The sequence below is a fragment of the Trichomycterus rosablanca genome, chromosome 9, assembly GCF_030014385.1.
Source record: "Trichomycterus rosablanca isolate fTriRos1 chromosome 9, fTriRos1.hap1, whole genome shotgun sequence".
Lineage (NCBI taxonomy): Eukaryota > Metazoa > Chordata > Actinopteri > Siluriformes > Trichomycteridae > Trichomycterus > Trichomycterus rosablanca.
The window spans coordinates 39,404,571-39,429,959 of record NC_085996.1 but is presented as its reverse complement, the minus strand read 5'-3'; the positions used below and the strand labels follow the sequence as shown (position 1 = coordinate 39,429,959).

Below are 25,389 nucleotides of genomic sequence, written 5' to 3'. Positions count from 1 at the left end.
CCTCCTGGTCTCTCTCCTCCTGTTCTCTCTCCTCCTGGTCTCTCTCCTCCTGTTCTCTCTCCTCCTGGTTTCTCCTCCTGGTCTCTCTCCTCCTGGTTTCTCCTCCTGGTTTCTCCTCCTGGTCTCTCTCCTCCTGTTCTCTCTCCTCCTGGTTTCTCCTCCTGGTCTCTCTCCTCCTGGTTTCTCCTCCTGGTTTCTCCTCCTGGTCTCTCTCCTCCTGGTCTCTCTCCTCCTGGTTTCTCCTCCTGGTTTCTCCTCATGGTCTCTCTCCTCCTGGTCTCTCTCCTCCTGGTCTCTCTCCTCCTGTTCTCTCTCCTCCTGGTCTCTCTCCTCCTGTTCTCTCTCCTCCTGGTGTCTCCTCCTGGTCTCTCTCCTCCTGGTTTCTCCTCCTGGTCTCTCTCCTCCTGGTCTCTCTCCTCCTGGTTTCTCCTCCTGGTCTCTCCTCCTGGTTTCTCCTCCTGGTCTCTCTCCTCCTGGTCTCTCTCCTCCTGTTCTCTCTCCTCCTGGTCTCTCTCCTCCTGTTCTCTCTCCTCCTGGTCTCTCTCCTCCTGTTCTCTCTCCTCCTGGTTTCTCCTCCTGGTCTCTCTCCTCCTGGTCTCTCTCCTCCTGTTCTCTCTCCTCCTGGTTTCTCCTCCTGGTCTCTCTCCTCCTGGTTTCTCCTCCTGGTCTCTCTCCTCCTGTTCTTTCTCCTCCTGGTCTCTCTCCTCCTGGTTTCTCCTCCTGGTTTCTCCTCCTGGTTTCTCCTCCTGGTCTCTCTCCTCCTGGTCTCTCTCCTCCTGTTCTCTCTCCTCCTGGTCTCTCTCCTCCTGTTCTCTCTCCTCCTGGTTTCTCCTCCTGGTCTCTCTCCTCCTGGTTTCTCCTCCTGGTCTCTCTCCTCCTGGTCTCTCTCCTCCTGGTTTCTCCTCCTGGTCTCTCCTCCTGGTCTCTCCTCCACACTCAGCCTCCTCACACTCGTGTCTCTCACTCTTTAATAGCAGCAGTGTTGAGGGTTTCTGAGCTGGTAGAAGCTCATTTTAATCATGTTAGTGCTGACACACACACACACACACACACATCAGAGTGCTGTGTGTGTGTGTGTGTGTGTGTGTGTGATCAGTTAATTTTGGGACAGCTGCCGAACTGTTTAACCCCCCCCCCCCCCCCCCCCCAATCATCCTACAGTTAGTGCTGAGCGAGCAGTGTGTGTGGAACCAGTGTGTGTGTCCCATTGTTAAAAACCTTCCTACAGGGTCACTAACAGGTCCCTGAGGAGTCCTACAGTCGTGTTTAGGGGATGTAATATCTACATTTATATTATCTGCATGTATCAGACACTTATTTAAAACATCTCGCAGTACTGTGAGGGCCCAACAGTGGCAGCCTGGCATGAACCAGGCTAGAACCAGCAATCTTTGAGCACTCGTACCCTAACCACAACACAAGGCTACAGCTGTACGGAGGAACACGCTATGCTTGTTATTTTTCTTTACCGCTCGAAGTGAAGCCTCAACCGGCTACTTGGTGTTTTCAGCCTTTCCTAACTCTCTTTTTCTGACTTTCTCTCTGACTGTTTTTCAGACTCTGATTTCTTTTCAGACTCTGACTCTTTTTCAGACTCTCTCTGACTCCTTCAGACTCAGACTCTCTGACTCTTTCAGACTCTCTCTGACTCTTTTTCACTCTCTCTGACTTCAGACTCTCTCTGACTCTTTTTCACTCTCTCTGACTCTTCAGACTCTCTCTGACTCTTCAGACTCTGACTTTTTCTGACTCTCTGACTTTTTCTGACTCTTCTCCTGACTCTTCTCTTTTTCTCTCTCCTTTTTTTGACTGTTTTCCTGACTTTTTCTCTTCCTGACTTTCTTTGACTCTTTTACCGACTCACTTTTTCTGACTCTCTCTCCCTCTCTTTCTGACTCTCTCAAACTCTTAGACTATCTCTCTTTCTTTCTTTTTGACTCTTTTTTCTGAATCTTTTTGACTCTGAGTTTCTCTTTTCCTGACATTTTTCTGACTCTAGCTCCTCCTCTTTTACTGACTCTCTTTCTCTCCCTGACTACTTATGACACTTTTTCTGACTCTCTCTTATACTCTTGTTTTTTCTGACTTTAGTTCTCTTTATCTGTCTCTCTGACTCGTTTTTCCTTAATTTTTTTGATTCTCCGAGTCTCTTTTCAGACTCTGATTTCTTTTCAGACTCTGACTCTTTTTCAGACTCTCTCTGACTCCTTCAGACTCAGACTCTCTGACTCTTTCAGACTCTCTCTGACTCTTTTTCACTCTCTCTGACTCTTCAGACTCTCTCTGACTCTTTTTCACTCTCTCTGACTCTTCAGACTCTCTCTGACTCTTCAGACTCTCTGACTTTTTCTGACTCTCTGACTTTTTCCTGACTCTTTTCAGACTCTGACTCTTTTTCTGACTCTCTGACTCTTTTTTCAGACTGTCTCTGACTCAGACTCTCTTGCTTTCTCTTACTCCATTTTCCCTCTGACTCTGTCTCAGACTACTGCTCTTCTCCTGACTCTTCTCTTTTTCTCTCTCCTTTTTTTGACTGTTTTCCTGACTTTTTCTCTTCCTGACTTTCTTTGACTCTTTTACCGACTCACTTTTTCTGACTCTCTCTCCCTCTCTTTCTGACTCTCTCAAACTCTTAGACTATCTCTCTTTCTTTCTTTTTGACTCTTTTTTCTGAATCTTTTTGACTCTGAGTTTCTCTTTTCCTGACATTTTTCTGACTCTAGCTCCTCCTCTTTTACTGACTCTCTTTCTCTCCCTGACTACTTATGACACTTTTTCTGACTCTCTCTTATACTCTTGTTTTTTCTGACTTTAGTTCTCTTTATCTGTCTCTCTGACTCGTTTTTCCTTAATTTTTTTGATTCTCTGAGTCTCTTTTCTGACTCCTTTTCTTTCTCCCTATTTGACATTTTCCACTTTGACACGCTCCATTTTTGACTCTTTTTCTGGCCTTTTCTCTTCCTGACTCTTTGACTCTTTTTTGACTCTCGCTCTCCCTCTCTTTCTGATTCTTTTCCTGACTCAGACAATCCAGCCTTTTCTACCTCAGGCACGGTCAGCTGTGTCTATAAAATGCCCGACCGGGCACAAAGCAAGCGTTTCAAGAAATAACAGCACCTACATCAACACGTTGAATTTGTTCAGTCCACCTTAAGTTCTGGAGTTTGTTTGATGCCTCTAATCAGGACTGAAGAATTACAATAAATTTTCTAATCAAGTCAGACTCACTAACGTTGTTTCTGCTTCTGGAACATGAATGCGGAGCTCTTGTACCAGTATAGTATCCACTTCCCTTCTGGACACACTTGGTCGGTTTAATAAGGTGTGTGTGGGGGGGGGGGGTGTATGTCCACCAGTGTGTTAATAACACGGCTGGTTCTTAAGTAGATGTTTTACAGAGCTCGTGACCGGTCCAGACTGTGTGAGTGCACTAATCCGGTCACACAAACAAGCTGCTAATCAGATTAAGCTCAGGTCAGAATGAGGGCGTGGCTCTCGGGGTCTGTGTGTTTTCGGGTGTTGCCGTTCCATGATTGGTTAAATGCAAGTAACTAGTCTTCCAACCCGCTTATAATCAGAGCTTGAATGTTGAGCTGTGATGCAGTCTGTTTATTTTTACAGCGTGGCTTGTACTTGTGGGATGTGACCCCACACTAAACTGATTTTATCTGCCTGTTTGTACTGGACAGTGTGTTTATAAATGAAGTCTCAAACCTCATCCTGTCTGCTGCTTGTTTACCATTTGCAGTGTCCTATTTAGGGTCACTATCTAGTAAAGTAGTGTGTGATCTGGGACACGCAGCTTGGACTCCACTTTCCTCCACCTCTGTACAGGCGCCTTGGCCTACTAACCAGGGTCCTTACACAGTGTCCAAGACCCCGCCCACTTTTTAGTCCCGTCTTTTCCCCACACACCAGACCAGTGGCCGTTTGAGCCTGCTAGCAGGCGCCCAGCCGGCCGGTAGCAGAGCTGGGGACCTTGGGTACTTGTGACCATCAGCCTGTCCACAATACACATGTGAAGTTCTCCTAATGATGCAGGACTGCGTTCCTCAAGCTTTCAATAGACAGTTGCCCCACCTGTGTGCACCCCACCTCCCTAATGACCAAGTACTTGGATACCCAAGCTGACTCTGACTCTCTCTGACTCTTTTTAAGACTCTTTTTCTGACTCTCTCTCTTGACTGTTTTTCAGACTGACTCTTTTTCACTCTCTGACTCTTCAGACTCTCTCTGACTCTTTTTCAGACTCTCTCTGACTCTTTCTGACTCTCTCTCTGACTCTTTCAGACTGACTCTTTCAGACTGACTCTTTTTCAGACTCTCTGACTCTTCAGACTGACTCTTTTTCTGACTCTGTTTTTCAGACTGACTCTTCAGACTCTGACTCTTTCAGACTGACTCTTTTTCAGACTATCTGACTCTTTCAAACTGACTCTTAAGACTGACTTTCAGACTCTGACTCTTTTTCTGACTCTGACTGTTTTTCAGACTGACTCTTTTTCACTCTGACTCTTTTTTAGACTGACTCTTCACTCTCTGACTCTTTCAGACTGACTCTTTTTCAGACTCTCTCTGACTCTTTTTCAGACTGACTCTTCAGACTCTGACTCTTTCAGACTGACTCTTTTTCAGACTCTGACTTATTCTGACTCTCTCTGACTCTTTCTGACTCTCTCTGACTCTTTTTCTCCCTATTGACCAAGTACTTGGATACCAAAGCTTTTAATACACATGCCTGTGAATAACCTTTGGACGCAGCATTGAGAACTCAGCATAAACCCTAAGTTCAGACCGGCAGCGATGTTTCACCTCTCGACGCCTGAATCGCTGATCGTTCGTGGCTCTGTGTTCACACCGGAAGTGTCATCGTATCCTGTGGGTGTTTGGCTGCTCAGGTTTAAGTGATGCCAAGCCAAAGAAAGCGAATGCTGTGGCAGTAGTACCCGAGTTTCTAATGCACACGCCTGTAAACATCCACAGTTAAGCCGTTCATGGTGTCTGTTCCCTCGGTTATATAAACTCTGGGGTAATTACAGCGTCGACGCCCCTCTCCCTTCTCCTCTCATCTGATTACAGACGATTAGGAAATGCCTGATGGTTCATCTCCTCTGGTTCATCTCCTCTCCTCCTCCCCCGGCTCTCAGTAGCTCTGCTGTTCCTGTACGATAATAAACCCATTGTAAATGTGGCAGCGACTGTGTGACGGGTTCCAGACGCTCCTGATCCACCGTGTGTTCCGTCTCCCTGTCGGTGGCTGGCGGTTCAGGAGAAATGATGTCATTATGCTGAGCATGATGGGAGGCTGAGCGTGTTCGAGAGACGGCCGGGGAATTCAGCAGCGATCCTCCTCTCACCCCGATAATCCTCCTCTCACTCCAATCCAAATAATTACACTAACACGCTGGTGTTCTGGCTAAAAATATTCACTGTAATGTGCAGTTCTGCTGTTAAGAGTTGAGGGTAAAAGAGGAAGAGGACGGCAAGCAGCAAGATAGATGAATTCAGTTTGAGGAATAATGAACAAACTGTTAAGAAGCCTGAAAACTGATAATAAAATAGTAATTATAATAATAATGTATGTTAATAAAATAATACTAATAATAATAATGTATGTTAATAAAATAATAATAATAATATTTAATTAATAATAATAATAATAGTATTTATAATATTAATAATAATAATAGTAACAATAAATTACTTATATTAATATTAATAATATTAAATTATTAATAATAATATTTATTATAATAATAATAATAATAATTAATAATAATATTAATAATGATACTTATTATAATAATAACAATAATAAATTATTATTATCAATAATAATATTAATATTAAATTATTAATAATAATATTTATAATAATTATAATAATAATTAATAATAATAATAATGATACTTATAATAATAATAATAATAATAATAAATTAATAATAATAATAGTAACATTATAATAATAATAATAATATAAAATTAATAATAATAATAATAATAATAATAGTAATAATAATAACAATAATAATAATAATACATTAATAATAATAATAATAATAGTAACAATAATAATAATAATAATAAAATTATACATTAATAATAATAATCAAATAATAATATCATTAATAGTAGTAGTAATAATAATAATAATAATAATAATAGTAACATTATTAATAATGATAATAGTAACATTAATAATGTATGATAAATTAATTAATAATTAATAGTAATATTAATTAATTAATAATAAAAGTAATAATAAAAATAATAATAATAATAATAAAAGTAATAATAAAATTAACAGTAATAGTATTTAACAGAATAATAAATTATGAATAAATAATAATAATAATAATAATAATAATGATGTGTATTGCTATTTAGTGATGTTTTTTAACCCCAGATTTAAATATTTATTTATTTAATCGTCCCTCAGTACCAGTATGATCCAACAAATACCTGTTTGTCACACCCACTTCTAACTGGTGCATTAAATCAGTTAATTTTTTTATTTATATGAGGCCCCACAATTGACTGGCGTCCTGTTCGGGGTGTGTCACCACGGCCAGTGGCCGGTGATTCCCACAGCGACCCTGACCAGGATAAAGCAGAGTGGTATAAGATGGAAATGTGTGAGTGAATCATATTAATTAAAATGTCCATTAATTATTTTTGGCTGTTTGATAAAAGACGAACCTACAGATCTCTTTTTTTATTCAGAAGGCCGTGCTCAGGAGTCCAACAGTGTCCTCCTGTAGTCTAACAGCTGTACTGGGATTAGAACCAGCGATCTTCCAAATACTGGCCCAGTATGCAAACCATTAAGCTCACACTGCCCTGTCCAAGTGATCTGGGTTGTAGCTTCAACCCATCGTACATGTCATTAAAAACGAATCCACCATGGACATCACTCACCTAGCCCTTGTTAGCATGCTGATGGTGTTCGGGGACGGGCGTGACCCTCTGGATTGTTGTTCTTTCTCATTTTGGGACGTTCTGTCCGTTTCCTTTGTCACACACACACACACACACACACACACACACACACACACACACACACACTCGCTGACCCTGTGACACTGACCGGTCGCTGCTTTTTGTTCTATACTGGTGTGTGTTATCAGGCACCTGCATCTGCGCGGAGCAGATTAGCCTGTTGCTACGGTTCGGGCTTTGTTGGCTTCGCGGTGACGGACGAGCTTATTAATTAGCTATTAGAACTTGCTAGCACACCATCTCAAGCTTGTGAGTTCGAATCTCAGCTCTGATACCAGCAGGCCAGGCGCAATTACGACCTCTGCTGGATGATCGATGATACTGCGTGACTCTCTATGCACGATACGGATCTCCATATGAACCCACCTGGTGCAGGCGAAAAGAAGCGGTGTTTCAAACTGGCACGCGTGTCGGAGGGGGCGTGTCTTAGTCCAGGCTCTCCTCGGTCAGGATTGGAGGTCAGCAGCAGGAGAGGCGATACCCTAGCCAGACGAGCGTCAGTCGTGTCTGTGTAGACGCCTGAAGGCCGATAGCACTGAATCTCAGCTCGGCTGCCGGTCGGCTGGGCAGGCAGTGCAGAAGTCAAAATCGGCCACTAGTCTGCTGGGTGGGAAAAGACCGGACTAAAAAGTGGACGGGGTCTTTGGACCCCGGTTAGTGGAACGTGGAGATCAGCGCGTGACTCTCCATGCGCGAGACCGACCTCATTCGTGGATCCATCGAAGTATGGGCGAATAAGAAGGCGTCGGTGGAGCGCAGGCGTGTCGGAGGGAGAATGTACCCTCCTCGTACACCATCGGGGTCTCCAGCAGAGGAAGAGGCTATGACTAAGACCTTTCCTGGTGTGAAATAAATAAATGTTGGTGGTTTGTTAGCAAGACCCCAGCACAACCCATACTTGATTATTTAGTTATTTATTTTGTGGTGCGTGTTGCGTATCATGTTTTCGAGAACCGGCTACATCTCGGCGCTTGGATCTGTTGCCAAAAGTATTCACTCACCCATCCAAATCATAGAATTCAGGTGTTCCAATCACTACAGACCTCCAAACTTCATGTGGTCTTCAGATTAGCTGAAGAACAGTGTGTAGAGCTTCACGGAACGGGTTTCCATGGCCGAGCAGCTGCATCCAAGCCTAACATCACCGGCTGCAGTGGTGTAAAGCACGCCAACACTGGACTCTAGAGCAGCGGAGACGTGTTCTCTGGAGTGACGAATCACGCTTCTCCGTCTGGGTTTGGCGGTTGCCAGGAGAACGGTACCTGTCTGACTGTATCGTGCCGAGTGTAGAGCGTGGTGGAGGGGGGATTATGGTGTGGGGGTGTTTTTCAGGAGTTGGGCTCGGCCCCTTAGTTCCAGTGAAAGGAACTCTTGATGCTCCAGCACACCAAGAGATTCTGGCCAATTTCATGCTCCCGACTTTGTGGGAACAGTTTGGGGATGGCCCCTTCCTGTTCCAACATGACTGCGCACCAGTGCACAAAGCACAAGCTCCATAAAGACGTGGATGAGCCAGTTTGGTGTGGAAGAACTCGACTAGAACTTGACCGATAGATAGAACACCTTTGGGATGAATTAGAGCGGAGACTGTGAGCCAGGCCTTCTCGTCCAACGTCAGTGTCCGACCTCACAAATGCGCTTCTGGAAGAACGGTCAAAAATTCCCATAAACACACTCCTGAACCCTGTGGAAAGCCTTCCCAGAGGAGTTGAAGCTGTTATAGCTGCGAAGGGTGGCGACATCATATTAAACCCTGTGGATTAAGAACGGGAGTCACTCAGGTTCATGTGCGTGTGAAGGCAGACGAGCGAATACTTTTGGGGATATAGTGGATCTGATCGATCACCTGTGGGTCAGGTCGTATCAAACAGCTGGTGAGGTGCCACTGCCCCCTGCTGGACGAGTCTATTAATGCCCCCCGAATCGGCCCCTGTCGTGCTCCTTTTACCCACAGTCTCGATTCGAACCTGGACCCGGTCCTGCCGCCCACAGCCGAGCCTGCTCGTGTTGTGCCGAGCCTCCATGCCCGGAGCTGTGGGAATCTGTGCAGATAAGAGCTGAAGGGTGGTGCCACGCCCGTTACTGATTTACAAAAGCCAGGATCCCAGCCAGGCCTGTGTGTGAGTGTGTGTGAGTGTGTGAGTGTGTGTGTGTGTGTGAGTGTGTGAGTGTGTGTGATGACTAAGCTCGACTCGCTCTGGGAGGGTCATGGTCAAAGGTAAAGCTCTCGACTAAAGAAGAGCAAACACATGAAGCCCAGTTTCGTTCCACACATTCCTTAGTGGTGTACGTCGTATGTCCAAAAGTATGTGGACGCCTGACCATGAGCTTGTCGGACGATATTTTCATATAAACCTTCTTACAAGGCTTACAAGTGTGGGAATTTGTGCCAGATTAGTAGTACAAAGGTGCTGATCGATCAGTCGATGTTCCGGTTCATCCCAAAGCTGTTCTCTGTCGGCATGTTCAGTCATTAGAAGAGCCGTCCTAATACTTTTGGCCGTGTAGTGTGGTGTGGTGTTGTAGGGTTTTGTTCTCACCCTGGATGTAGAATGTAATCAGCTCAGGCAGACAGGAAACAGGTTCCTCTAGAGGGAGGAAGCAGCCGTTGACTCCTGACCTCCATTGTTTTACTCACCTTTATGGTTCTTGGAGGGGGAATTCCACCCAGAAGGCCTACTGATCCACGTCTGGATCGACTTGGGAGGTCGGACCAGTCTTCAACCCTTCAACCTTTCAAGAAGAACGTCTTCGAGGTCTTTGGATGGTCTTTGGTCCAGAACGTTCCATACAGGGTCAGTAATATTTCCATGAGGTGATTGGGAAGGTCTTCTGGTGGCCGCACGCTATGGATCCTTGACCGTACTCCTAAACGGCAGGCAGGAGAAGATCCCACCCAAGCAATAAAACCACGTTCTACATCACACTAAAAGATTTTATTAATGATCTCCATTCGTATAAGCGTCCATGTGATTCCCTCAGCACTACTCGCCGTGTACGTGAGTGACCTCAGTCGTATCTGGTCCGGTCGCTGGTTGGCGGCGTTGAGGTCAGTCCTAAAAAACACCGTCTGCGGCAGTCAGAGGACGATCGTAGAGCTTTCAAACCCCAAATCATCCAAAGTTTGGTGATACTTGAAACTGGTACAGAACTAAAAGCTGGTTTGTTCACTGTGTAAAGCTCTGATGGTACCACAGAAGCACCGGCGCCGTGCTGCACGTCTATATTGTTTCATTACGCTTCTTAATCGTGGAGATCTTGTAACACCGTATTTCTGAGCGAGTTCAGTTAGACCGCCGCGCACAAAAAGCTTCTCATGTGAATGCGCCGGTAACAGCGTAACACTCACCACCGTGTTTACATGGTTTAGAATGTGCAGTAAGTGTTGAGTGAATGTGGAGGTTAGGATCTGGACTCATTACTGTACATTGGACTTAATGAGACGTGGCTACATCTAACTATTTTATCTCTGCTATAAGTTGAAGCACGTTGCTGTGTGTACGGAACAGCATGAACACGAGCTGCACTCTGTTTAATATGGAGCACTTTAGAACGTGATCATATGAACATAAACCCTGTTTACATTTAGTTCTGGGTTAGATTATTATACCGTACAGTTTAGTGTTCATATAAAAGAAGATTAAATGAGATTAGTTTAGATTAATTGAGTAATTGATAAAATAGTCTATAGATTAATCGATAGAAAAATAGTGTGTTCTTGATTTGTTCCACCTGTTGGCACTGGGATTGGTTTAAAAGACTAAACTGGACTGAATAACTAATAACGGGCGTCCACGTACTTTTGGCAGGTTCTTGAGGGAAGCATTGCGCTCTTGATTGGGTGGCGGTTGGCGCGTCGTTACAGCTCACTTGAGGTCTCTTTTATATCTAACATCAGGAACCCACTCAGAACGGAACCACGGAGCGCTGCCTGCTCAGCTACTGGAGTAGAACAATGGTTCCTCTGTTCCTGTTCTTCATAGAGATCAAAGCTGAACCCCTCAGGTTACCCTCAGCCCCTCTTAAATCTGACAAGAGCTTCATACCCACCTCAGATACCGGCTTACCAACCAAGAGGATGCAGGACGGCGCACTTCGTCTTGCTGGGTGGGATCAGAAGATCTCCGAGGGCTTTGGAGACAGCCAGCGTGTTTAGCTGGTGTTCCAGGTTCAAGACCTCTAGTGTGCTAAGGTCCACTGGGTGCTGTTGGCCAGCCAGGCGCCACGCAATCATGATTGGCACTGCGACGGATTGGCACCCTAAATCTGGACCCGCCCCGCCTCTTTCTGATCGCCATTCTGTTCATATAAGTTACGCTGAATGATATCAGGGGCGGCACGGTGGCTCGGTGGGTAGCACTGTCGCCTCACAGCGAGAAGGTCCTGGGTTTGATACCCAGGTGGATCGGTCCAGGGTGTTACTGTGTGCCTTGCGCCCATTGAAAAGCTGGTATAGGCTCCAGCACCCCTACACGACCCTGATTGGATAAGTGGTTAGTGAGTGAGTGATATCAGATTATAGAAGAACAACATTGTGCCCGTATCACCCTCGAACTCTTCGTCTTCCTCTTCCTTTGTCATCGCCCCAGTAGCTGGTCGTGGGTGCCAGGCGGCCCTAAATAAAGGGCCCAGTTCAGGTTAGCATGTTATCGTAGCTTTACTGATCCCCGCGCCCCTGTTCCTCTCCTCAGGAGCTGGAGTTCCACGGCGTGATGAGGTTTTACTTCCAGGACAAAGTGGCCGGTAACTTCGCCACCAAATGCATCCGCGTGTCCAGCACGGCCACCACACAGGACGTCATCGAGACGCTAGCCGAGAAGTTCCGGCCCGACATGAGGATGCTCTCGTCACCCAAGTACTCTCTGTACGAGGTCCACGTCAGCGGGGGTGAGTAGCGCCATAACACACGTACTGGAATGTTCGTTCGCTCTGGTATGTGCCGGCCTGGATTCACATTTAGAGTTTAAACGCTCATTTCTACCAAACGACTCGTTCTCGACATGAATCACTCTGCTCAATCGAATCATTCTGAACATTAATGACTGTTAAAAGAATCATTCTCTATGTGAAAAACTGTTCAAATGAATCATTCTTGGCATGAATGGCTGCTCAACAAATCATTCTTGGTATAGATAACTCCATTCAAAAGAATAATTTTTGACATAAATGACTCTTCAAACTAAAAACATTCTCGATTTGAAAGACTGTTCAAACGAATCATTCTTGATTGGAAAGTAATTGTTCTAGTGAGTAATTCTTGAAATGAGTGATTGTTCAAACGAATCATTCTCGACATGAATAACTTTGTTAAAATGACTCATTCTCAGCATAAATGATTCTGTGTGAACGAATCATTCTCAACATAAATGACTTCAAACAAATCATTCTCGATTTGAAAGACTTTGTTAAAACGAATCATTCTCAACATGAATGACTCTGTTCAAATGAATCATTCTTGACATAAATGACTGTTCAAACTAATCATTTTCAACATGAGTAATTGTTGAAACAAATTCTCAACATGAACGACTTCGTTCAAATGAATCAGTTGCACCATAAATGACTCTGCTAAATGAATAATTCGAACCATAAATGACTCTGTTTAAACGAATCATTCTCAACATAAATAACTCGACTTAAACGAATCATTATTTACATGAATGACTGTGTAAACATTTACATTTTATCCACAGCGACTTTCAGTACTGACAGTATACAGTCTAAGCAATTAAGGATTAAGGGCCTTGCTCAAGGGCCCAACATCGCAACCTGGCGGTAGTGGGACTTGAACCAGCAACCTTTGGATTACTAGTCCAGTACCTTAACCACTAGGCCACAACTGTAAACGAATCATTCTCGACATGAATGACTGTTCAAACGAATCACTCGACATGAACAACTCTGTTCAAACGTAGCATTATTTGGAATCAAATCACAGAACTGTGTTCTTGGGTTAACAGCGCCACCTTGTGGTCTGCTGGAAACGCATGGATCTTTAGTGTAAGGACTAGTTATGAGTGTAACTAGCTGTAGTTAGTAGAAGGTGATTATTGATTCGTCTATTCTGGTAGAAGAACGGAAGCTGGACCTGGACGAGAAGCCCTTGGTGGTGCAGCTCAACTGGAACAAAGATGACCGAGAGGGACGCTTCGTCCTGAAGAACGAGAACGACATCATCCCAAAGGTAAGCAGCAGAATACGTATGAGGAACCGGTGTAGCTGACCGCTTCTTTTCACCTGCACCAGGCGGGTTCATATGGAGACCCGTATCACGCACTGATCTCCATTAGCAGTACCACCGATCAGCCAGCAGGGGTCGTAACTGCAGCAGTTATGAGGAATCCCTACCTGCACTCCCATTCTCAAACAAGCCGATCGCTGTCTGTATAGGCGCCCAGCCTGCCGGTAGCAGAGCTGAGATTATAAGCTTGTCCAGATGGTTTAAACCTTCCTCAGGTCACAGCTGCATGAAGTTTGGCATGTTTTCCCTTATGGTTTGCTAATATATACATGCAGAAGGTGAATTGGCTGCTCTAAATTGTGCCTAAATGTGAGTGTGTGATGCGCCAGACCCTCCACGACTCTGGAACATCAGTACAAGACGTCGTGTGTGTGTGTGTGTGTGTGTGTGTGTGTGTGTGTGTGTGTGTGTGTGTGTGTGTGTGAGAGTGTGAGAGTGTGAGTGTGAGTGTGTGTGTGTGTGTGTGTGTGTGTGTGTGTGTGTGAGAGTGTGAGTGTGAGTGTGAGTGTGAGTGTGTGTGTGTGTGTGTGTGTGTGTGTGTGTGTGTGAGAGTGTGAGTGTGAGTGTGTGTGTGTGTGTGTGTGTGTGTGTGTGTGTGTGTGTGCGATCGATGCATGGCTGTGTTCCAATCCGCTGGGAGCAGTTTAAAATAAGCCTTTTAACACGGTCCACACCCACACGTGTGCCTGAGATTCACCCGTATTTCACCCCATCTAATCGTTTGCCAATCGTTTCCCCTGGCGCGGTTCTTCTCGCCGCCTGTGCCACCCCTGCTGTGCCACCCCTGCTGGCCTCATCGTTCCCCCCCGTCTGCCTTCATGTATCTGGTTTCATTACCATCTTCCACGGTGACGCCTTCTGGGGCGTGTAGTTCTGCTCCTCAGTGTGTACAGCATCACTCCTGCAGTGCTGAAGACCTGAGAGCTTCATTACCATCATGATATTGGTGCTGGTGCCAACAATCCTGACCCATCTGTTCTGTTCTACTCTATTCTGTTCTACTCTATTCTATTCTGTTCTGTTCTGTTCTATTCTACTCTATTCTATTCTATTCTACTCTATTCTACTGTTCTGTTCTATTCTATTCTATTCTGTTCTGTTCTGTTCTGTTCTATTCTACTCTATTCTATTCTACTCTATTCTATTCTATTCTACTCTATTCTATTCTACTCTATTCTACTGTTCTGTTCTATTCTATTCTATTCTGTTCTGTTCTGTTCTATTCTACTCTATTCTATTCTACTCTATTCTATTCTACTCTATTCTATTCTACTCTATTCTACTGTTCTGTTCTATTCTATTCTATTCTGTTCTATTCTACTCTATTCTATTCTACTCTATTCTATTCTATTCTATTCTATTCTTCTGTTCTATTCTATTCTATTCTACTGTTCTATTCTGTTCTACTGTTCTAGTCTATTCTGTTCTATTCTATTCTACTCTATTCTATTCTACTGTTCTGTTCTATTCTGTACTATTCTACTCTATTCTACTCTATTCTATTCTGTTCTATTCTGTTCTGTTCTATTCTACTCTATTCTACTGTTCTATTGTGTTCTGTTCTACTCTATTCTATTCTGTTTTGTTCTATTCTGTTCTATTCTATTCTGTTCTACTGTTCTATTCTACTGTTCTATTCTGTTTTTTTATTCTATTCTGTTTTATTCTATTTTATTCTGTTCATTCTATTGTTTTATTCTATGTTGTTCTGTTCTGTTCTGTTCTCTTATATTCTATTCTGTTTTGTGGTTGTTTTCTATGCTATTTTGTTCTATTCTATTCTTTTTTTATTCTGTTCTATTCTATTCTCTTTTGTTCTATTCTGTTCTATTCTACTCAATTCTGTTCTGTTTATTCTATTGTATTCTGTTCTATTCTATTCTATTGTTTTATTTTATTTTATTCTGTTCTGTTCTATTCTGATCTACTGTTCTATTTTGTTGTATTCTATTCTGTTGTATTCTATTCTGTTGTATTCTATTCTGTTGTATTCTATTCTGATCAAGAACCTGTGATTTTGCGATGGAGAGGCACCGAACCGTTCAGGATTTGGCACCAGCACCAGGCCACTGTGTGTATAAGTGCTACCAGTCTCCCTAACGTTCATCCCAGCCATCTATAGCGTGTGCCGCTCGGTTCAGGCTTAAACCAGCACATCCCAGTTCACCTTTCCTGTCTGTCCTCTAGAAAACCCAGAGCAACGGGCCGGAGAAGGAGAAAGAAGGAGTCATCCAGAACTTCAAGCGGACGCTGTCCAAGAAGGAGAAGAAGAAGGAGAAGAAGAGGGAGAAGGAGGCCGGTGCCAGGATTCCTGACGGAGACGACCTGTCGCTCCTCCGAGAGGACGGGTGAGAGAACACGCCTGTCTGTCTGATAACGTCTGTCTGTGGTGCTCGGGGGAAATAACGGGATCAGAATCCCTCAGGACGTGTAGTCCATCAACCACAGCGCAGCACGATCGATCGGTCACTCTGAGGGACGGTTTAGAATTGCCAAGCTGGGCAGGATTTCTGCGGGTGGTCAGTTTTACTCCCAATATCCAAAAATAAAACTGCAGCACATCTGTATATTAGGGCGGCCTCAGCCAATCATACTGCTTCATTTACCTGAGTGGATCACTTGCACAGTGACAAGAGTTCCCCCAGCTTGAGCACAGTCGTCCAGCCATTAAGACTGAGTGGAGAGCGCCCTCTACAGGTTTACTTCTGCATAGTCTTCTCCACGTTCATAACTTAGCACTGATCACCACCGATCTAACACCGATTTATCAGCTCCACTTACCATATAGAAGCACTTTGTAGGTCTACAATTACTGACTGTAGTCCATCTGTTTCTCTACATGCTTTGTTACCTCCTTTCATGCTGTTCTTCAATGGTCAGGACCACCACAGAGCAGGTATTATTTAGGTGGTGGATGATTCTCAGCACTGCAGTGACACTGACATGGTGGTGGTGTGTTAGTGTGTGTTGTGCTGGTATGAGTGGAGTTTTAAACACCTCACTGTCACTGCTGGACTGAGAATCGTCCACCAACCAAAAATATCCAGCCGACGGCGCCCCGTGGGCGGCGCCCTGTGAGCACTGATGAAGGTCTAGAAGATGAGCGACTCAAACAGCAGCAATAGATGGGCGATCGTCTCTGACTTTACATCTACAAGGTGGACCGACTAGGTAGGAGTGTTTAATAGAGTGGACAGTGAGTGGACACGGTGTTTAAAAACTCCAGCAGCGCTGCTGTGTCTGATCCACTCATACCAGCACAACACACACTAACACACCAGCACCATGTCAGTGTCAGTGCAGTGCTGAGAATCATCCACCACCTAAATAATACCTGCTCTGTGGTGGTCCTGTGGGGGTCCTGACCATTGAAGAACAGCATGAAAGGGGGGTAACAAAGTATGTAGAGAAACAGATGGACTACAGTCAGTAATTGTAGAACTACAAAGTGCTTCTATATGGTAAGTGGAGCTGATAAAATGGACAGTGAGTGTAGAAACAAGGAGGTGGTTTTAATGTTATGGCTGATCGATTAAGCTAAATGGCCAAATTATGTGGACACTCTGCCTGATTATTAACCTTGTTTCAGCCACATGAACCAGGCTTTTCCGTATCCGTCGCCACTAAAGGTTTTATCGGTTTACTCCGTGTGGGCAGGGAGAACTCCAGGCTGGCAGCCGAGGTGTACAAGGACATGCCCGAGACCAGTTTCACCCGCACCATCTCCAACCCCGAGGTGGTGATGAAGAGGAGGCGACAGCAGAAGCTGGAGAAGAGGATGCAGGAGTTCCGCAGCGGCGATGGACGTCCTGACTCAGGTTCTCACACACACACACACACACACACACGGTCACCCCGGTTGTCCGTTAGGAGTCCGGGGGGTGGTGTTGGGTCTTACTTTTAGCCAGTGGTTTTGTGCCCACTTTAAATACAGCTCGGCTTTGGTCAGCGCCCTCAAATTTAGACGGCTTTCTCATGACAGCTCAGACTAGCTGCTCAGGTGGCGCAGCGGTAAAGTACGCTAGCGCACCAGAGTCGGGTTTCTAGATGCATCGTATCGAAACTCAGCTCTGCCTTTCCGATTGGGTTGGGCGGCAGTATGAACAACGTTTGGCTGTTGTTCAGGGTTAGGGGTAGAGCGTAGGTCCTCATAACTGGTGCGACTGCGACCCCTGCTGGTTGACTGACGGCGCCTGCACAGGGCTGAGGAATGACATCGAGGGGGGGTGCGCAGTGTCTCTCGGTGTATGAACTCGGCTCGTGCGGGTGAAAAATGCAGGCTGTACCGATTGCGTGCCGGAGGGGGCGCAGGTCAGTTGAGTGGCGTCCTCGGTCAGCAGCAAAAAGGGTCGAATCAGTATAGAGGAGCAATCAGGGGAACTGGACATGACTAGATTAGGGGAGAAAATTAGGGGGGAAAAAGTGTGAAAAAATAGATAATAAAAAAAAAAAAAAAAGATAGCTCAGACTAGTAATAGACTGTAGTAATCAGAAGGTTACTGGTTCAAGCACCACCACCGCCTAGTTGGAACTGTTGGGCCCCTAAACAAGGCAGTCGATCGCTCAAACTGAATCAGTCATAATTGTAAATGTTGAGGCTCTTTATTCATTAATACCACGAATGACCTGTAGATGGCGCACTATAACGATCTTTACAAATCACATAGTTAATTTTTATATGATATTGGGGAAATTCTACCTGGGATTTCTGCCCCTAACTAGTCCTATATGTTATCTAGGGTACTAAAAAATGTAACTTTCATATTCTGTAAACATCCCATCATCCCCCACTGTTCTCTCAATTCCCCCGTCTTCAAATCCAAACAGCATGGAATGTGTATTATCTAGAAACGGAAGCAGTCTGAACTCTTAGGCTAGTTATACCGAGTTCACACTACACGACTTTCCAAGCCGTCAGCTCGCTGTACGGTTCTCACTACACGACTGATCGGTGATAGAGGGTCACACACTACACCATCTATCACCAACTGGAATCGCAGGCGAGCTTCTCTGGGGGTTTAATGATACCACGTCCAAAAATGCACGTCAACAAGAAGCGAGCGATCAGAGTTTGTGCGCTGATGTGGAGTGTAAAATCAAGTAGGAAAAATAGGAGCAGCATGGATTGTTCTGTAGTGAGTTGGAGGTTAATAAATATTGTTTGCAGTGCAGCGTGGGTGTTTTGTAGAGAACGATAAGTTCAGAAATACTGTAAAGCTTGTGTGTGTGTGCTGATGTATTCTGATATAAACTATATTACGCCCCTGTCCCATCTTTTTACACTCCGCCCCTGCGTTTCCCCTCACGCCGTATCTTACGTTCTCATTGGCTGTTCGACACAGCACTCGCTGTCAGTCGGGCAACTCAGATCCAGATATCTGACATGCTAGATATCTCTCCGGATCGAGTTGTTGAATAGTTCACACACAGCGATCGAGAGTCGAGTTTCAATCGCGAAAATCAGGGCAGAAAATTGTGTAGTGTGAACTAGGCATAAGTAGGGCTGCAACTAACGATTATTTTAGTAGTCGACTAATCTGACGATTATTTTTTCGATTAGTCGACTAGTCAACGATTATTTATGTCATACCCTTCATCTCTGCCTTAACATAACAAAACTCTGTTACGTTTTTTAAGTTCCAATATCAAATTAAAATACTGACCCATGAAACTTAAGCTTGATTGTGTATTAATGTTTCAAGTATATTTAATTAAACTATCACAATAAAACAATTCAATGAAATAAGAAAGCTTTGGACAGCATTAGAAGCTGTTATGTTTCAGAAGTTATCACTCTGGAAATCAAAAACATTTATAACATGTGGTTGAGAAACATGTGAACGCTGTCTGTGAAGATCTCAGCCATCTGAGGGGAGCATGAACCTCTTCTCATCCACACTCCATTGCTTAGTGCTATTAATAGAAAGAGTTAAAGAGAAAGCTGTATTAATGATCACAAACTGAAGGCTGTGTATCATAGTTTATTACAGATAGTGTACCGGCTATGCTAACTAAACCATAACAGGTTAAATATCTGAACTGAATTATCTGCTGAGCTAACTAGCTAGCATTAAGTGGATGAGGTTTATTATCTAGAATGAATGCTCTCATCAACGTGAGCAAAAAATATGGAAGACGAGACAGGGTGTAACGTTAGGCTATGATGTTAAGTTATATAACGTTACTCATATAAATCACTGATTAACTATTGCACTTAATGCATTAGCTTAGCTATCAAACCTAAAAAATAGCGATCTCTTAGGAAGTTTTTCGACAGGTACTCTAGCATTAACAAACATTAGCTACAGTACGTTGGTTAAAGAATGAAGCGGTGTAAAACCTTACCTGTCCTGGATAACGCTGGTCATCACGGCTGCAGGGTGCCGGCGTTTCACCGTGTTGCTGGTGTGAAACCACGACTCTGCTCTGTAGCGTCTGCGCTCAGCTCGTTTCTTTGGGTTATTTTGGTTGAAATGCTCCTGAAATACTTTAGAAAGTTTCGGTCTCTTTATCTTTGCCTCTCTGTCTTCATAAACTCCCCGCCGTGCCATGGAAGCGATGCTGCGCCCCCTGCAGTCCCTTTAGTGCGTCGCAATAATAACGGCGCGTCGACAATGAAATTCCACGTCGACAAATTTTTTATAGTCGACGTTATCGATTATGTCGACTAATCGTTGCAGCCCTAGGCATAATTATTATTATTATTATTATTATTATTATTAATGTGGATAAAGGCAGGCGTCATATTTACAGACCAACAACGTATGTGACATCCTTTAATAAATAACAAATAAATAATCTTGTTTAGATGTTTTTTTTCTCCAGTACCCCCCAAAAAACTTGCATTCTTAGAAGCACCAGCACTTAAAAATGCCATATAAGATATGAAAGAACAAAAAACACAAACTACACTTAAATCACCATACACGCGAGTAAAGAAAGTAAATCAACCCCCTGCTTTGATGTTAAAAGACTTTTACTCATTGTTGGTCCATGATAACAGCCATAGCTAACATGGTGTCAAACTGCGCCATCTAGGGATCTTTGTAGTCACACCTAATACTAGGGTTAAGGGTCTCGGGTAGGTTAAGGATCTTGCTCAGGTGTCCAGCATTGGAAACTTGGCTGAGCTGGGGATTAAACTGGCAACGTTCTGGTTACTAGTGTGCTAGTCTAGTTACTAGGTCCAGCTTGGAACCACCGGAGTCTGTTGGCTCTTCACTTTTTCCCTGGCATGACCTCGGCTAACCCGAGACAAATTAAGCCTCGTTTGTACACCCTTATGTTATAGGATTAAAGATTTGATACACAAACTAGGGTGGAATTTCAAGCATGGGCTGACCAGAACCGATCGGAACGGTCCGGCTGGGTCAGATCGCCTAGCAGTGTTGTGTAAACAGACCCCGGTGCCAGCGGTGGCAGGAATCGCGCTGCGGAACGTTCCGGTCGTAGATTGCAGGGTGCATTTCAGATATATCGCTTTATAAGAGCGTAATGAATGTGGCACGCTGCAAAAATAGTCAAATTGCGCTTTATGGGAGTTTGATTGGCGGCACGCTGCTTCCTGCATGCAGCTCGTTTCCAAATCCACTGAGATTAACGTGGCACTGGAACCCTGCTGGCATCATGACCAGGGCACCAGTACCAAGTACCACTTTAATAGGAACACCTATTTGATATGTACACTTATTGATTCTTATTAGCTACTGATCTTGCATTCAGATGAACTTTTTGGGTATACAATTACTGCCTGTAGCTCATCTGTTTATGAATCGAAAGGAACCCTTACTGTCCTTTTTTGGGAACATGTTCCCTGTTACCGTCAGAGACCGGAGCTAATTCTTCTGAATCCCAACAACATTGCTGTACCTGATGCACTCATACCAGATCAACACACATCAGCCACTAAAGGTGGCATTTTAATCAAGCACTGAGATCAGCTGTAATAGGACGTATTAATAATTGCACACAGTCGTCACGTGATGCGTCACATGGGATGAGCTCGGGCGCTGATCTTGCCCACTTTGCCTCTTTGCCACCCTCAGGAGGGACACTGAGGATCTACGCCGACAGTCTGAAGCCCAACATCCCCTATAAAACCATCCTGCTGTCCACCACCGACACCGCAGACTTCGCTGTCGCCGAGGCGCTGGAGAAGTACGGCCTGGAGAAAGAGAACCCCAGAGAGTACTGCATCGCCCGGGTACCGGTTTATCCACCAGCTCGTTTATTTATTACTTTAATTATTCTTTTTCTGGATGCCCTAGGGCTGGGCATTATGCCAGTCAATACCACTCGATGGAAGGGATACGACTCTGCTGAATAAACCTGCTGTACTGTAGACTGAGTTATCTGTTTATGTTAAATTAACAGTGTGGAATTGTATTTTAATTGTATAGAATTTTTAAAAAGTTGTACCAGTACCTGTAAGGGATGTGAAGCGGGTCACAGGGGTAGAGAGGGATGTACAGAGGTGTGTTTATATTTTGGGGTGGGTTTAAAATGCCACATGTGACCAGAATTCGATGCTACCTGCAAACTGTGCTTAGATTAATTCCATTTAAAGGCTTTAAACTGATGCTGATGTGGTGTTTCGTAGGTGGTGCACTTCGATGACAAGCCGGTGAAGGAGACCATGCTGGAGGACACAGAATGTCCCTTACAGATCTTCAGAGACTGGACCAGTGATACAGGTCTGACCAAAACCTCTCCAAAAATGTATCATGCACTAATATGGGACATATAAACAAAAGCGGTCCGAGTTCGTAACCCTTGCTGATCGTGTCACAGAGGCCCTGGTGTTCCAGCTGAAGAAGCGTCCGCCGGATCTCATGCAGAAGAAGGGACGCAGAGTGGACGACAGGATGTCGGCGATGCACGGGATGCTGCCGCCGGAGAAGCTGCCCTACCTGGTCGAGCTCAGCCCAGGTGCGACACGCACATCCAGCAGTACCCCAGCACCCTAATTCCTAATTACTTCCATGGTTGTGTGGTTCCAACTACTGCTTGTACCTCGACCCTCCTCGTCCTCCTGCTGCTGCCATGATGATTAGCACTAACGATGCACTAACAACCGGGTCTGTCTGCAAACCTAGTGACCCGCCCCGCTCCCCATACCTACCTGATCAGCCGCCTCAGTAGAGACGATTCTGATCAGACATGGAGCTCATGATCAGATTATTTAGACGCTCTACTTTTACGCCACCGCAGTTTTAGCTTACTAAGCGGACACGGTTAGTCTCAGGCGGCACAACCCGCTAGCACGCCAGCTAACGTCTCCCTCCGTGTACCGAAAAAGGCTTAAACTGACACGCCCTCGTCTCGGGAGTCTGTGGCCCCGTAGTTGTGTATTCTGTACTCCATCTGGCCCCCAGGAAGAATAGTTCGGACTCACTAGGTTTTGGGACAGACCCCGTGTCTCTAATAATCTGTACTGTGCCAGCTTACCAGGTTTGGTTTTGGGGTTCTGTGTGGGTGCCAGTTAACCGACATGCTAACGTTTCTCTTCCCCGCTGCCTCTCTTGTGTGTTTCGTCTGTCTGTCTGTCTGTCTGTCTGTCTGTCTGTCTGTGTGTGTGGTCGCTCTCTCTGCTTCTGGCTCCTCTGCATGCGTCCTTCCTCTACCAGGGCGGGGGAATCACTATGCCTACTACGCTTATCGGCATGAAGGTAACACGCCTCTTCACACCTCCTCTCCCACGCTTCTCTGCCCTCGTGCCCGTCCTCCTAACGTTCTCTCGGACCCGCCTACGCTCACAATTATAGAAATAAACAGTGGCGTTTTGGGGGGGGAGACGTCATCTAGGGCTGAGCTCGTTTATTTTCATGCATTCGTTACTGCAATACGTGGAACAACACTTATCAGTCCTGGAAATTGTTCATTTTATTTGTATTTTTCTTATCTGTTTTTTTTCTGGTCGGGGCGTGGCAGGTCCAATTTCACCGGGAAACACTGGGCGCAAGGCCGGGATACCCAGGATAGGACACTAATCCATCGCAGGGCTTCCTCCTTCACACATAGCCAGTCATGTCTGTATAGATTTGAACCCGATCTTAACGGTTGTTGGCTAACATGATATATTATTTTATTTTTTTAAAGCCCCAATTTCCCAATTTTTCCTCCAACCGATCGATCGCATTCCGCCTGTACTGCTTCAGCTCAACACAAGCCCCCTTAGACATGCACGCGGTACCGACTGTGCAGGTTCTTATTGAGATCTGTATCGCGTAGAGAGTCTGGAAGAGGGTTCTGTTCCAATCTGTTCCAGTGTTCTAATTTTGAGCCGTTTGGTGCATTTTCACCACAAATGAATTGGATCTGTGTTGTTTAGCGCCCTCCGTTGGTGAGACATCCTCGGTTTCAGTAAAAACTGGTGCGAACGTGGGCCGGTTCCTGACACGGCACCAAGGTTCTTTGTAGCCTGAACAGAACCAGTTCAAGACTCAGAGTTATTTCAGTTGTGAAGGGTTTTCGTTTGCGTAGACTCCATGCCGGCCGGCCACTAACACCGCTAAGGTCTGAACCCGAAACACCCCTATTAACAGATCATTGGCTTTAGGTCACAGTAACGATGCTCGAAATCTCTCCAGCGTATTCAGCAGAGTTTGTTACTTTACTTTAGTGGCTTTAACGAGTTTCACTGTGATTTTAATGGCTGTCCGTCTCACTGAGCTGCGTGTGTTTGTAGATGGTTCCGACTCCAGAGATAAACCCAAACTGTACCGGCTGCAGCACAGCCTCACTGAGGTGGGATCGGACCGCAACGAGGAAGGTAACATCCAGGTACGTAACGTAAAGAATAATAATAATAATAGTAATAATTTCAATTTATATAGCATCTTTCACCTGTCACCCAAGGGTGCTTTACAGACTAAACATTAGTGTATGTATATACTATGTATATAGTTTATAATTTATATATATTATATAATATTTTTAGTATTTTAGTATCTAAATTTTTATTTTTAGTATTTTAGTAACTACATTTTTTTCATTTTTAGTATTTTACTGACTGAATTTTTATTTTTAGTGTTTTAGTACCTAAAATGTTTATTTTCATTTTTAGTATTTTACTAACTAAATCTTTATTTTTAGTATCTTAGTAACTAAATCTTTATTTTTAGTATCTTAGTAACTAAATCTTTATTTTTAGTATCTTAGTAACTAAATCTTTATTTTTAGTATCTTAGTAACTAAATCTTTATTTTTAGTATCTTGGTAACTAAATTTTTATTTTTATGTTTAGTATTTTAGTATCTACATGTAAAATTTTAGTATTTTAGTAACAAATATTTATTTAAATTTTTAGTATCTTAGTAACTGAATTTTTATTTTCAGGATTTTAGTAACTGAATTTTTTTTTTTTTTTTAGTATTTTAGCAACTGAATGTTGGATGATGTATAGGTCACACTCAAAATAACTCATAGTTTTATTTTTATAAAATAAATACTAATACTGACGTACACGTCTGATAAAGGAAGAAGTCAGGCGTCCGAATACTTCTGCTCATGTGGTGTATTTTAGTTTTATTTTGGTTGTGCAGGTTTTTAATTCTTTGATTCGTTTTCACCGACAGCTGTTCGGACCCGGGATTCTCCCTCACCACTGTAACCTGATGCACGCCGACGGACTGGTGACGGTCAGCCCGGCCAGTCTGGACTCCGAGACCTTCGTGGACGGTCAGAGGATCTCGGACACCACGGTGCTGCGCAGCGGGATGACCCTGCAGTTCGGAGCCGCCCACGTCTTCAAGTTCGTGGACCCCAGTTACGACCACGGCGTGGCCAGGAGGGACCCGGCCGGCATGGTGAAGGGCAGACACAAGTCGGGGTGAGTACGGACCGTCGCTGTGATCTGGACTGTTAGAAGCTAAAGCTCAGTCCACCAGATAAACAGTAGAGCCGCATTTGCGGGGCGTTTTTTGCTGCTTTGCCGCTCGGTTTTTACCGCTTGCCGCTGAGCTCAGAGTTTAATCTGTTTGAACTTTGACCCTGTTTGCCCCTGACCCTTTCAAAGCACCGCAGATGAGACGAACTGTTTATCTGTACGGTTTCATTCAGCCTGTAAAACGGGGAGACCGGGCTTGCATTTATCATCCAGCCCTTAACTTTAGGCAGTTGTAGCCTAGTGGTTAAGGTACTGGACTA

The 25,389-nt window shown here is 44.4% G+C and overlaps 1 protein-coding gene across 9 annotated transcripts in view; it reads left to right on the top strand.

Moving 5' to 3' along the window:
* The window catches only part of afdna (afadin, adherens junction formation factor a), a 130,928-nt gene that overhangs the window by 30,732 nt on the left and 74,807 nt on the right, over positions 1-25,389 (top strand). For 4 of the 9 annotated variants that reach the window (XM_063002415.1, XM_063002414.1, XM_063002408.1 and 1 more), the window contains exons 2-11: positions 11,693-11,888; positions 13,073-13,185; positions 15,430-15,590; positions 16,900-17,060; positions 21,288-21,445; positions 21,842-21,935; positions 22,033-22,170; positions 22,869-22,910; positions 23,930-24,024; positions 24,819-25,072. In XM_063002415.1, the coding sequence (XP_062858485.1) occupies positions 11,693-11,888; positions 13,073-13,185; positions 15,430-15,590; positions 16,900-17,060; positions 21,288-21,445; positions 21,842-21,935; positions 22,033-22,170; positions 22,869-22,910; positions 23,930-24,024; positions 24,819-25,072 (1,412 nt within the window). The remainder of the gene's footprint in view (positions 1-11,692; positions 11,889-13,072; positions 13,186-15,429; positions 15,591-16,899; positions 17,061-21,287; positions 21,446-21,841; positions 21,936-22,032; positions 22,171-22,868; positions 22,911-23,929; positions 24,025-24,818; positions 25,073-25,389) is intronic. The other 5 variants (XM_063002416.1, XM_063002411.1, XM_063002418.1 and 2 more) reach the window with 3 other exon arrangements.